The sequence below is a fragment of the Lipotes vexillifer genome, unplaced genomic scaffold, assembly GCF_000442215.2.
Source record: "Lipotes vexillifer unplaced genomic scaffold, Lipotes_vexillifer_v1.1 scaffold177, whole genome shotgun sequence".
In the NCBI taxonomy this organism is placed as follows: Eukaryota; Metazoa; Chordata; class Mammalia; order Artiodactyla; family Lipotidae; genus Lipotes; species Lipotes vexillifer.
Window position 1 is genome coordinate 988,566 of NW_006796206.1, and position 14,268 is coordinate 1,002,833.

At 44.3% G+C, this 14,268-nt stretch overlaps 1 protein-coding gene across 1 annotated transcript in view; it reads left to right on the plus strand.

The window, feature by feature from the left end:
• Positions 1-4,494: 4,494 nt before the first annotated feature.
• The window catches only part of NPAS2 (neuronal PAS domain protein 2), a 105,355-nt gene continuing 95,581 nt past the window's right edge, over positions 4,495-14,268 (plus strand). The window contains exon 1 of the mRNA XM_007468334.1: positions 4,495-4,548. Within this exon, the coding sequence (XP_007468396.1) occupies positions 4,517-4,548 (32 nt within the window). The 5' untranslated portion in view covers positions 4,495-4,516. The remainder of the gene's footprint in view (positions 4,549-14,268) is intronic.

The following is a 14,268-nucleotide window of genomic DNA, read 5'->3' on the forward strand; positions in this document are numbered from 1 at the left end:
ATGTCATAAGTAGCCTCCCTCCCTGTGTTCTGGGTGGTGTGGCCAACAGGAGACACAAGTGAGAGACTGGGGAGGGCGGACAAGGAGGTGAGGTATTTATCCCTTCGGCTCCCTTCTTACAAGGTTTCTTCAGGCTGACTGCATCCCTCCACCAAATGCCACCTCTCCTATATGACACACTCCTTCCAGGTCCAGGTAACCATTTCCCTCTTGTCCCTTGATGCATAGAGGTGTCAACAGCTCTGCTGACACCAACCCTAGGTACCTGCACCATCTCTCCTGGTTTCCCTAGCCACCCCACCTCCACACACCTTTACAAACAGCCTCCTTGCAATTAAGTCCTGTTTCCTGTTGGGACCGTGGCGAAGAAACCCCTAAATGTCTAGCCCATCTAGGATGTGTGGTTATCTGGAGTAAAAACACTAGAGCTTTCCACCATTGTTCACTTTGGGGGTTAATCATATCAACAGTTATTTTCTCAGCTCTACACAGAATCTCCTTTGCCTTCATTGCAGCTCATTTTCTCTGCCCTGGCCTTCTGTGGTCATTAAAAAAAAAAAAAAAACGCTCAAAATCCTTTTTAATTGGAAATTCTTTTTTAAAAAACATTTTTTGTTGACATACAGTTGATTTATAAGGTAGTGTTAGCTTCAGTTGTATAGTAAAGTGATTCGGATACATAGATACATAGAGATACATGTATTCTTGTTTTACATTCTCTTCCATTATAGTTATTACAAGACATTGAGTATAGTTCCCTGTGCTATACAGTAGATCCTTGTTGGTTATCTATTTCATATATAGTAATGTGTATATTTTAATCCCCAACTCCTAATTTATTCTCCCCTCCACTCTTAATTGGAAACTCTATACAATTGGGAAAGTCGTTGTCACCCCTTAAACTTCTCTGTTGTTCCTTTAGCCCAACCTCACAGGACTACTTTTCTTCCCCTTTTCCCTCTTTCTTATGTGCTTTGGGCCCCTCCAGCTCCTCCACATGATGAATTAAGAGTGACTCAAAGATACAAGCGGGGAGGGACACCCATGTTCCTCATAATGGTCAAAAGGTGCAATCAACCCACGGTCCATCAACAGAGGATGGGTAAACCAAAGGTGGTCCACACATACAGTGGAATACGATTCAGCCTTACAAAGGAAGGAAGTTCTGACACATGCCAAGACATGATGAACCTTGGAGCATTATGCTAAATGACACAAACCCATTACAAAAGGACAAATCCTGTATAATTCCACCTATATGAGGGCCCTAGAGTCGTCAGAATTGTGGAGACAGAAAGTAGAATGGTGGTCATGAGGGGTTGGATGAAGGAAAGTGGGGAGTCAGTGTTTAATGGGGACAGAGTTTCAGTTTTGCAAGATAAAAAGAGCTCTGGAGATGGATGGTGGTGATGGTTGTACCACAATATGAATGTACTTAATGCTACTAAGCTGTAGCGTTAAAAATGGTAAATTTTATGTTATGTGTACATTACTGCAATTGTTTATGTGCGCTTAACTTTTTAATTTTTAATCTAATTTTTATTTTATATTGGAGTATAGTTGATTTAAAATGTTGTGTTAGTTTTAGGTGTACAACAAAGTGAATCAGTTATACATATACATATATCCATTCTTTTCCAGATTCTTTTCCCATGTAGGTTATTACAGAATATCGAATAGAGTTTCTTGTGCTATATTATAGGTCCTTGTTGTTTATCTATTTTATGTATACTATTGTGTATATGTTAATCCCAAACTCCTAATTTATTCCTCCCCCGAACCTTTCCCCTTTGGTAACCATAAGTTTGTTTTTGAAGTCTGCAAGTCTATTTCTGTTTTGTAAATAAGTTCATTTGTATCATTTTTTGAGATTCCACATATAAGTGGTATCATATGATATTTGTTTTTCTCTATCTGACTTACTTCACTTAGTATGAGAATCTCTAGGTTCATCCATATTGCTGCAAATGGCATTATTTCATTCTTTTTTATGGCTGAGTAGTACTCCATTGTATATATGTACCACATCTTCTTCATCCATTCCTCTGTTAATGGACATGAGGAAGGCATGGGAGACAACAGGTGTGACAAAACAGGACATTGGTGTGAAGCTTCTGGGGCAGGTGCTCCTGGGGAGCACAACTCAGGTGTGTTCTCTTCCCTCAGGTGCAGTGGAGCAGAGTGACTTAGGGGTCAAGTGACAGGAATCAGGCAAGGAAGTGGGAGGGATGGGAAAGAAGAGAAAGTGGGTGTAGAACATCAGGGCTTCATGGATTCAGGAAGTGTTTAAGAACAGAGAGAGAGGAATCAGAGCTGCCACAGTTGATACAGAGTAGCTATTAGTCATTTGTAGGTGTTTCTACAACGTTTCACGTATGACAAAGCAGCCCCTGTCATCCAAACAGGATTCCAGATCCTCAGCAAAGCAGACTGAAGCCCACATCCTCCCGTAAACGTGCTCTGTCCAGGGGTACCTGGTAAGGGGCATGGCTTTTACCCTTTTACCATGGCTGGATCCTGGCTCATGCCCTCAGCACACGGGCAGCCACCACTTTCCATGGAGTGCAGACCTGGGGTAGCACATCATTAAATGAATGGACTGCATTTTTCATGTCTTAAAGCTTTGAACAGATTCCATCTGGAAAACATTAAGCAGATGCCTGTTTGCAGATATGCTAACCCCATTTTAATTATGACACAGGCCTCAACTGCCGAATGGTGTTTCTTGCGAATCTATCACTAAAATATGCCTGCTATTTACCGAATGGGGCTTGAAGGTAAACAGGGGCTGTGACTGCAGAATTCCTTTTCCTCTTTGCCTCAGACTCATGCCTGGGCTCACAGCAGACCAAAAATTACAAAACAAAATTATCTCAGAGGAAAGATTCATTTGTCCCATTAAAAATTTTTATCTAATGTTACAATTTTTATGTATGGTTCTATTGGATTTGCTGTTTGGTTGAGAATTCTTATATTCATGTTCATGAGTGAGATTGACCTAGAATAATTCTTTCTGTTAATATCCTTGTCTACTTTTGTTACAAAATTCATACTGGCCTTTTCATAAAATGAGTTATTTTCATAAAAAAAAATTGTGATCAGGAACTTGGAATTTTGAGAGTAAAGGTTGGTGCATTTGCAAAGTGTTGATTCTGGAGTTCTGATGTCAGGCCCTCCCTCTGTTTAGAGACCAGAAGCATGTGGGTCACGGTGATTCCATTTCTTCTGTGGTCCCCACCCTTATCTCCACCACACTTCGCCTCCAGTTCCCCCAACTCTGGCCTCAGGGACACCCTGAAAGTCTTTCTGCATGGAGGGGCTGGAGGGGGACCTCCCCCAGACAGGTGGGACTCTGGGAAACGTGTGAAGGAAGAGTAATCAGGGATGTGGCTCTGAGGGGTGAAGGCCCACAGGCCTGCGTGTAGCAGGGGACACCGGGTCAGTGGGCCCAAGAGCCTTTGAGCCAGCGGCCTGGGAGAGTAGAGGCCCAGGCGACGAGGTTTGGGGCTGTGAGGACATTCCTGGATTGTTACTTCATTTTTCACATCTGTGCACCTTGACTATCTAGGGGGTGTACGTGCCTTAAAGATAGGAGAGCAGTTATACTCTTTGGGGCCCCGATCCCTCCAGGCTGCATAAGAGGAGTTTGCGTATTTAAATGAACAGATAAAGAAATGCTCTCCTTTAGAACGTCTCGGGCAGCTTGCAGATTTGAAATAAACAGATGCTTTGTTGAGCTGGGTCCGGAAAGCAGTTCCCAGAGTGTGATCTAGGGACCCAGGGGGGGGTCCTTGAGGTCAAAACAGTTTTCCTAATGTTAACATATCATTTGCCTGTTTACTGTCTTGAGTATACAGTGGTCTTTTCCAGAAGCTCTTGGAGTTCTGTTGATGACGTCTCTCTGATGCTTAACGGAATATTGTATATTTAAGATTTCTCAGTTTTCACCCACATACACAAGAGGTCTTCAGAGTCCTCGGTCATTTTTGAGAGGGTGCAAAGAGTTGCTGGAACCAGAAAGTTTGAGAACCTGTGGATTGAGGCATGTGATTTAGATCAGACCAAAATGATGGCAACCAGAAAGACCTGTGAGAAAGGTCGAGAATCAGAGAGTCATCATCTGTTCTTTTTTTTTTTTTTTTTTTTTCAGGAAAAAATCCTATTACACTGACCAGAGGAGCAAATCAATGGGCAGGTTGGTGGGTGATATGAAATTTGTTTACGACCAATTTGTCATTTGGGAAAAAAATTAAAAATGCATTTGATTACCCATATCAGCAGCTGTAAATTTTAGAAAGAAAAACTTTACTGATTTGTTCAAGATATTTTCAAAATGACTTATGCCAAATTTGACAACGTTTAAAATCAGATGATCCCTTTTTTTCTATTTACCATTGCCATTCCCACAATCCTTCCTTGATATAATGTTATGGAGCAAGGATTTTAACTGCAAGTTAGTGTTTCATTTTTTTTTTTTTTTTTTTTTTTTTGCAGGAAAAACTGCTGAGACAATCTAATGGATGAAGATGAGAAAGACAGGGCAAAGAGGTAAGAGGGGTGACTTCCCCACCGCGGCTGTGTGTCCGCCGTCTGAACCCCGCTTGTGCTCACTCTATAGCGGAAAGGACAGCCAGGCAGGCAGCTGGGGCACATGTACTCCCTGAAATACTGCATCGCTCTGCTCAAAAAATTCAAACCAGTTCCCTCAATTTTGTTCCTTACCCAGAAATTACTGATTGTTTGGGACTTGCCAAGTGGTTTATAGTTTTCACATGTCCACGTGGTGACCCTGTTGACTGGGGCCTCCTTTCAGAAGCCTCCAGTTACTGCATTTCCAGGATGGACACTGCTTGGCAAGGCAGCCTGATTAGAGCCAGGCCAGGCTGGGTTTAAATCTTGGATGTGCTGTCAGGGAGCTGTTGGCCCTGGACAGTAATTGGAATAATCATCAGCACGCACTGAACATGGAATAACCATCCTCCCTGGGCTAAGCTCTTCCATATATGGTATCTCAGCTTCCTCATCGGAAAATGGAGATATCACCGCTGCTTGGCACTGTTGTCGGGTTGACCAGAAAGCCTAGCTTGGTCGCTGGCACATGAGCACTCTTAGAACCACGTCCATGCTTATTCCTTCACTGGACATTTATTGAACACCTACTGTATATGAGGTGGAGTCATAAAGTAGATATTTTGTATTTTTTTATTTTATTTTTATTTTTTGGCCTCACCGTGGGGCATGCGGGATCTTAGTTCCCTGACCAGGGATTGATCCCGTGCCCGCTGCATTGGAAGTGTGGAGTCTTAACTACTGGACCGCCAGGGAAGTCCCCCATAAAGTGGATATTTTGAAGGTAGAGGCCGGTCGGATGTTATCTATCTCATACGATCAGACCGAGCTGGCAGTGACCACACCAGGCTCTGGGGAAATAAAGATGAATAAGAGGCGTGCCCATGAGGAGGGCCCAGGTGAATGGTGGTGATGGGTAGGTGACCACGGATCATTAGCTTGCACGGGGACAGGCCCAGCAGTGGTGTCCTATGGCGACACGGGATGTCCTGTCTCAGGAAGGCCTTCACTCAGGCCTGGAGGACTAGCCTCCTTCCTCCAAGCTCTTTCCTCTCTCCTCCTGCCACTGCCCGTGCCTGGCAGGTCCCTCCGCCCTCTGACAGCCTCTTAAACACCTACAGGGCTGAAGGGTTTGCCACCTCCCTTCACAGAGCCCACTGCCTGGTTGTCACCTACAGAATCCTGTACTTTCAAATGACGGAGCCCTCAGAAGTCGCCCAGTTCAGCAGCCCCGGGGGTGTCTGTCCTTCCACGTCACCTGGTGTGTGGGCAGCCGTGAGAACAATAAATCCCCAGCCACTCAGACCTATGAGACCTGAATCTTCCCCTGGGGGGCACAGGAGAAGTGTGCATTGGTTGTTAATTTCCCAAATATTTCCTTAAGAACATCAGGGAGCAGGGCAGTGCCAGAGGGGTAGGCAAACTCAGGTTGGTGTGGAGTGAGGATTGTTGGAGCTGGAGGACCAAGGTAAGCAAACAGTAATATGAGGAACTCCCCGGATTATTCTGAACTAACAGGCACATCACTTGGTACTGGGGACCATGGCTCCCTTAGGCCACCACGTACAAGGGCTGTAAAATCCACGTGGGCCCCAAGCAACATGCAAATGAATAGATCAGATGAGACCAGACTGGAACGGAGTCCTTATGCCGTCTCTCCCTGGCAGGCTTCCAGCTCTCTGCTCTGGGGCATCTCGCCTCTTGGTTGCCTGCCAGGTCGCTGTGGAGACAGGGCAGGAGGCAGAGGCCTGAGCTGCATTCCCTGCTGGCCCTGTCCTACCTGATGGATTCCAATAAGCCCCTTCACCTCGCTAAGCCTCCACCTTCTCAGCTGCAACACGAGGGTCATCGTTTCTGCCCTGCCCTCCTCTCGGGCTGTTTTGGGAACAGCCACAAAATACACCAAGAAGCTTTTTATTTTTTAAGTATTAATCGCTACCTGTATGTGAAGATGCAGGACATTTTCCATTAACACATTTATAAGCTACTCCCACTAACAATAATGAAAAGGTCAGTGGTGCTGGCCAGTGGTCACTGGGCGTGTCCTGTGTGCCCTGATAACTTTCGGGTGCACGGTACCAGGCTAAGTACTTTTCTATGCATTATCTCATATCAACTCCTCCACGTTCCTTTGAGGTGTGTATCATCCTTATTCCCATTTTACAGATAAGGAAACTAAGGCCCAATAAGGTTAAGTAACTTGTCAAACCACCCTAAAGCTCTAACAAGTAGCAGAAGTGGAAGATAAATACAGGCTTCCTAGACCTTGGACTCTGTTCTTATTCTCCGGACCACACACATATCTCTTCGCATGAGAACTAATTTGGTCTCTCTGGCAGGCCCAGACCGTGTCCTGATGTGACTTTGAGTCCATAGGAGTTTGGCTTTTGCCATCATCATCTTTAATGTCACCCCCAGGCCCACAGTCTTAGCCCTGTCTTTTTACTGCATGGCTTACCTCAAAATCAAGAAGAGGTAAAATGCATGTTTAGGCTCTACCACGCTCAGAGATCATCCAATATAGATATTCCAATAAAATCTTGGCTAAAAATTCTTAGAAATCCAATTGTATGCAGTTTCTTTCCATTTATTCCCATCCCCGTTTGCTTTGAGCCGTGGGCACCCATGCCACCAAATCGCCTGTTTGGAAACCTCCCAGCACAGACACCGGGCAGTGAGGCTGCTGGTCCTTACTCCCCTCTTGTCCTCAGGTGGGGAAACGGGTTTTAGAATGTTTAGGAATACCCAGATCTCTTCGCCAGAATAGCAGCAATAATGCAGTATTCTTCGTAACACTTGGGGGGAAAAATAACAAGGACAAAACAAACGCAGTCCTAAAATTGTATCACTTCCAAAGCCTCTAGCTATGTGGGTTTTCTAGCAGCAACATGGGAGGCCCTTCCCCTAATCCCACCTGGAGGTCTGATGTGAATTGTTTTCACTCCCAGTATTTTTGATGAGATTAGAAATGTTTAGCTTCAGATCAGATGTCTCGTTGTCTCCAGAACACATGAGCTATATTAGGCAAGGTTTTCAAAGCTTTGGGGAATTCATGGTTTATTTGGATTGTTTGATCAAGTATTCTAAACCAGGACACGGATCTGCTTTCTGCTGTGAATTTCCATGTAAATCCAGTGAGCATTGAGTGCCCTATTGTGTGTACAGAACTATGTGCTTTTTCTTTAGGGAAGATGTAAAAACATGGTCCTTGTACTCAGAAAAGAAACAGTTTGATTGAGAGACATTTGGATCCCTAGATAATGAGGCACAGTTTACCAGTCATAAGCACATTTTTCTAATTCTGATGTGACAACTGTTTGGCAGTGTGTGTGTGTGTGTGTGTGTGTGTGTGTGTGAGATCCAGGAACTAGTGTGGTGTGGCAGGAAGTGCATGGGCTTAGGATCAGACAGTCCCAGCTTTGATTCTTGCCACTTTTACTTTCCGTCCTTAGACCAGCTAAAAAAAAAAAAAAACCTCTGCTGGCCTCAGTTTCCTACTCTGTAAAATGGGGTTGTTAATAGCAGCACCCTCTTCCTAGGGTTATTGCAGGAACTAAATGGAGCTCAGTATAAGACCCTAGCACAGTGCAGGGTACACAGTGCTAATAAGAAAAGCTAACACTTGCGGGGCACACACTGTGTGTCTGCAGCATTTTACATGCATTAACTCTAAACCTCGACGTGGGTTATTTTTAGTCCCAATTTACAGTGCAGAAGCCAGAGGCTGAGGGGTCACACAGGCAGGCAGGGATTCACATTCAGGCATCAGTTCCTAAAGTCTGGGCTCCTGACAACTTCTCATGACATGATTCACCCACGTGCCCAAGGGGTAGGGACAGAAAGCACTGGAAGAATCATCACTTTCCAAAGAAAGCAAGCTTCTGTAACTGGGCAGTATTGTAAAATACAGCTCACTCCATTTCTTGATAGAACTGAATGCTAAGAAGAAAGTCTCATGTGAATCTCCTTTAATCCAATATTAAATGGTCAGTTTATTGGCATTAAGTAAAATTACATTATCTCTTATCAGTGAAGGTCTATTTCCATAACCTCGTGCATTTTCACTGAGGGAGGGAGGATGGGTGGTGAGTTTAGAATTGTGCTGCCCCTTGCAGGGCATTTGGTCCTGTCCAAAATGTCTATGAGACACTTGGTCCATAAGATATCTGGTCCACGCCAAGAGGCCTTTGAAATTTGGTCCTATCCCAAACATCCATGAACGTATTTGGTCCATGCCAAATCATTTTGGAAAGGACCAAAATATCAAGGACCTTTTGGCATGACCAGATGTCTTCCTGGAAGTTTTGGATAGGACCAAATTTCAAGGACATTTTGGTGTGGACCAAGCATCTTATGGACCAGATGACTTATGGATGTTTTGGACAGGACCAAATGTTTGCTAACCATGTCACCTTTTTTAAAAATCAGTGTATAGTTGATTTCCAATGTTGTGTTAGTTTCAGGTGTACAGCAAAGTGATTCAGTTATACATACATATATATCCATCATACATACATAATTTTTTCAGATTTGTTTCCCATTTTCAGATTCTTTTCCATTTTAGATATTACAAGATATTGAGTATAATTCCCGGTGCTATACAGTAGATCCGGTTGTTTATATATATATATATTTTTTGTTGTTGTTGTTTTGTTTTGTTTTGTTTTGTTTTGTTTTGTTTTGTTTTGCGGTACATGGGCCTCTCACTGTTGTGGCCTCTCCCGTTGCGGAGCACAGGCTCCAGACGCGCAGGCTCAGCAGCCATGGCTCACGGGGCCAGCCGCTCCGCGGCATGTGGGGGCCTCCCGGACCGGGGCACGAACCCGCGTCCCCTGCATCTGCAGGCTGACTCTCAACCACTGCACCACCAGGGAAGCCCTCTTTGTTGTTTTTTTTTAACATCTTTATTGGAGTATAATTGCTTTGCAATGGTGTGTTAGTTTCTGCTTTATAACGCATGTGGGATCTTCCCGGACCGGGGCACGAGCCCGTGTCCCCTGCATTGGCAGGTGGACTACCAACCACTGCGCCACCAGGGAAGCCCCTGTTTATCTATTTTATATATAGTAGTTTGTATATGTTAATTCCAAATTCCTAGGTTATCCCTCCCCCCACTTCCCCTTTGGTAACCATAAGTTTGTTTTCTGTGTGTGAGTCTGTTTCTGTTTTGTAAATAGTTCATTTATATCATTTTTGAGATACCACATATAAGTGATATCATATGATGTTTGTCTTTCTTGTATGATTGACTTCACTTAGTGTGATAACCTCTGACCTTCATCCATGTTGCTGCAAATGGAAAAATATGATTCTTTTTTGTGGGCTTTTGTCAATAAGGATCAAGAGTGTCAGGCAAGAGTAGCTGCTGCTTGGAGTTCTCTGCAGGGCGAGTGCTGTTTCTGAAACACAAGCTAGACCATTATATTATTCTTTGACCCTAATCCTTAGTCTCAACACCAGTGAAATGGTTCAGGCAAGAGGGAGGAGTTAAAACACAACAAATAAGAAGCTTATACATTCAGTTTTTAAAAAATATTTATTTATTTATTTTGGGGGGCAGGCTGCGCTGGGTCTTCGTTGCTGCGCACGGGTTTTCTCTAGTTGCGGCAAGCGGGGTCTCTTCTTCAGTGCGGTGCGCAGGTTTCTCATTGCGGTGGCTTCTCTTGTTGGGGAGCACGGGCTTCAGTAGTTGGGGCACGCAGCCTCAGTAGTTGTGGCTCGTGGGCTCTAGAGCGCAGGCTCAGTAGTTGTGGCACACAAGCTTAGCTGTTCCACAGCATGTGGGATCTTCCTGGACCAGGGCTCAAACCCGTGTCCCCTGGATTGGCAGGCAGATTCTTAACCCCTGCGCCACCAGGGAAATCTCTACCTGCAGTTTTGCAGAAGTCAGCATTGCAGAAGGAAAAGCTTCAGCATTGGGAGGCTGGTTGTTACTTCCGGTCCCTCCTGGGGTTGATGTGGACCAATGACAGCTGCCATTCCATCACCCTCGCATCAGGATTGGTTAACTAAGCGTGTGAGCAAGTGGAAGATACAGAAAGGGATACCGGAGCATTACCCTGCCCTCCAAGAGCTTTGAGGCAGGTTGGGGGCGTCCTCCAAGCATAAAGGGGAAAGAACATACCTGAGCGGTCTGTGTTGGGCAGAGCCAGGAGGATGACCAGAATTTGTGGGCCCTGCTTTCTCAGCCGGGTGTCCTTTCGTGGAGAGTAACTTGGTTAAGAGGAGAGACTGACCTCGTTGTTTTACTTCTCTGTTGTAAATTATGTAGGTGTTAACAGGAAAGGCCGGCCTGCCCCATGAAGGTTGTAGCCCACTTGGAGGACTTCTGCCCTGTGCACACTTGCCCATGCCCCTGTGTCAGGCTCAGTGCGGAGTGAAAAAGCCTGGCCTTGGGCAGTGCATGTAGCTGTTCCCAGCTGGAGCCCATCTATCATGCTAATTTTGCTGTGTTTTTCTTCCTTAGGCTCCTGACCGGGTGTTATGTACATCATCATAAGCCCACACACAGGGAAAAAACGGCAGTAAAAAAATTGAGGCTCCTTTCTGTCTCTTTTATTTGGTGATTAAGGCAGCAGCAGGCATTGCGAGAACATAGTGGTATCAGGACACACGAGTCATTCCTATTACCCTGTAGTTTCCAGATGAGTGACTCTGCATTCAAAGCAAAGGGGAGGGTAGCAGTGTACTTGCAGGCAGAATGCTAATTCTTTTTTTTTTTTTTTTTTTTTTCTTGCGTTATGCGGGCCTCTCACTGTTGTGGCCTCTCCCATTTGCGGAGCACAGGCTCCGGACGCGCAGGCTCAGCGGCCATGGCTCACGGGCCCAGCCGCTCCGCGGCATGTGGGATCTTCCCGAAACGGGGCACGAACCCGCGTCTCCTGCATCGGCAGGCGGACTCCCAAGCACTGCGCCACCAGGGAAGCCCTCAGAATGCTAATTCTTACTGTGGCCCAGTAAACAGAGACGGGAACGGTGCCTCCTTCTGTTTGGGGCTCTTGGCTTTCACCCTAGTGGGGTCCCTCGGTTGACAAGAAGACTTGTCAGAAGGAGAAATGTTTTCCTGGTAGGCCTAGAAACTTGCGACTGTCCCAGCTCAGGGAGACCTGGCACCTTCCTAGGGGCATCTGAGGCAAAGGGCAATTTCCTTAAATCCCTTTCAGTCATTTCAATAAATTTTACTTTTCTAATTTTTATTTTATATTGGAGTAGATTAACAATGTTCTGTTAGTTTCAGGTGTACAGCAAAGTGATTCAGTTATACATATACATGTACCTACGCTTTTTTTTTGGCTGCATTGGGTCTTGGTTGCTGCGCGCGGGCTTTCTCTAGTTGTGGCGAGCAGGGACTTTCTTCGTTATGGTGCGTGGACTTCTCATTTCGGTGGCTTCTCTTGTTGCAGAGCACAGGCTCTAGGCGCTCAGGCATCAGTAGTTGTGGCATGCAGCCTCAGGAGTTGTGGCTCGCGGGCTCTAGAGCGCAGGCTCAGGAGTTGTGGCGCATGGGCTTAGTTGCTTCACGGCATATGGGATCTTCCCGGACCAGGGATCGAACCCATGTCCCCTGCACTGGCAGGCAGATTCTTAACCACTGTGCCACCAGGGAAGTCCCGTATCTACTCTTTTTCAAGTTCTTTTCCCATTTAGGTTATTACAGAATATTGAGCAGCGTTCCCTGTGCTACACAGTAGGTTAGGGTTGGTTATCTATTTTAAATATAGCAGTGTGTACATGTCACCCCAAACTCCCAGTCTACTTTTTTTGTCTGAATGCTTAATTTTTTTTTAATTGGGGTATAATTGATTTACAGTGTTGTTTCAGGTGTACAGCAAAGTGAATCTGTTATAAAAATACATATACCCACTCTTTTTTTAGATTCTTTTCCCATATAGGCCATTACAGAGTATTGAGTAGAGTTCCCTGTGCTATATAATAGGTCCTTATTAGTTATCTGTTTCATATATAGTAGTGTGTATGTATCAGTCCCAATCTTCCAATTTATCCGTCCCCCCTTCCCTGCTTACCCCCAGTAACCATAAGTTTGTTTTTTACATCTGTAACTCTGTTTTGGTTTTGTAGATAAGTTCATTTGTAGCCCTTTCTTAGATTCCACATACAAGCAATATCATATAATATTTGTCTTTCTCTGTCTGACTTACTTCACTCGGTATGATAATCTCTAGGTTCATCCATGTTGCAGCAAATGGCATTATTTCGTTCTTTTTTATGGCTGTGTAATATTCCATTGTATATATGTATCACATCTTCTTTATCCATTCCTCTGTTGATGGGCATTTAGGTTGCTTCCATGTCCTGGCTATTGTGAATAGTGCTGCAATGAACATTGGGGTACACGTATCTTTTCGAATTATGGTTTTCTCCCGATATATGCCCAGGAGTGGAATTGCTGGATCGTATGGTAGCTCTATTTTCAGTTTTTTAAGGAACCTCCATACTGTTCTCCATAGTGGCTGCACCAGTTTACACTCCCACCAACAGTGTAGGAGGGTTCCCTTTTCTCCCCACCCTCTCCAGCATTTATTGTTTGTAGACATTTTATTGATGGCCATTCAGATTGGTGTGAGGTTATACCTCATTATAGTTTTGGTTTGCATTTCTCTAATAATTAGTGATGTTGAGCATCTTTTCATGTGCTTTTTAACCATTGTCTTTAGAGAAATGTCTGTTTAGATCTTCTGCCCATTTTTTGATTGGGTTATTTGGTTTTTTTTTGATATTCAGCTGCATGAGCTGTTTGTGTATTTTGGAGATTAATCCCTTGTCGGTTGCTTCGTTTGCAAATACTTTCTCCCATTCTGAGGGTTTTCTTTTCATTCTGTTTATGGTTTCCTTCGCTGTGCAGAAGCTTTTAAGTTTAATTGGGTCCCATTTGTTTATTTTTGTTTTTATTTCGTTATTCTAGGAGGTGGATTGAAAAAGATCTTGCGATTTATGTCAGAGAGTATTCTCCCTATGCTTTCCTCTAAAAGTTTTATAGTATCGGCCTTACATTTAGGTCTTTAATCCATGTTGAGTTTATTTTTGTGTATGGTGTTAAGGTGTGTTCTAATTTCATTCTTTTACATGTAGCTGTCCAGTTTTCCCAGCACCACTTATTAAAGAGACTGTCTTTTCTCCATTGTATATTCTTGCCTCCTTTGTCATAGATTAGGTGGCCATAAGTGTGTGGGTTTCTCCCAACCTATTTTAAATTGAAAAAGGATGCTCGGAGGTCCACCATCTTAAAAATGCAGCCGTCCTTCAGAAAAGTCTAAACATTTCTATTAGAATTTCAGTAACAAGTTCCTAAGGATTGTGCTCCCATGAAATCCTCCCCCCAGGTAAACATTAAGTAAGAATCACTAGGAAATGAGGCCAGCTTCCCATTTAAGCCTCAACATTTTCTGATAACTGTGGTTAAGAGTCAAGATGTCCCCGTTACATCTCACAAGAGAAGAACAGGCTCATTGCAGCTCATTCATGCCCCAAATGCTTAGTCGGGGCTGTGCAGTAGAAAACAGACTGAGTTGCCAGATTTTTCTGAGATGAGAGTGGCACCAGCCTGACCCATCTTGATCCCTGTGAGGTGACTTCCCCTCCCCACCTCCCATACAGATGACGTTCTCTCTCTCTCCCTCTTTTTTTTTTTTCTCTTCTGAGTTCTCTTCTTTTTTTTTTTTTTTTTTTTTTTTTTTTCTC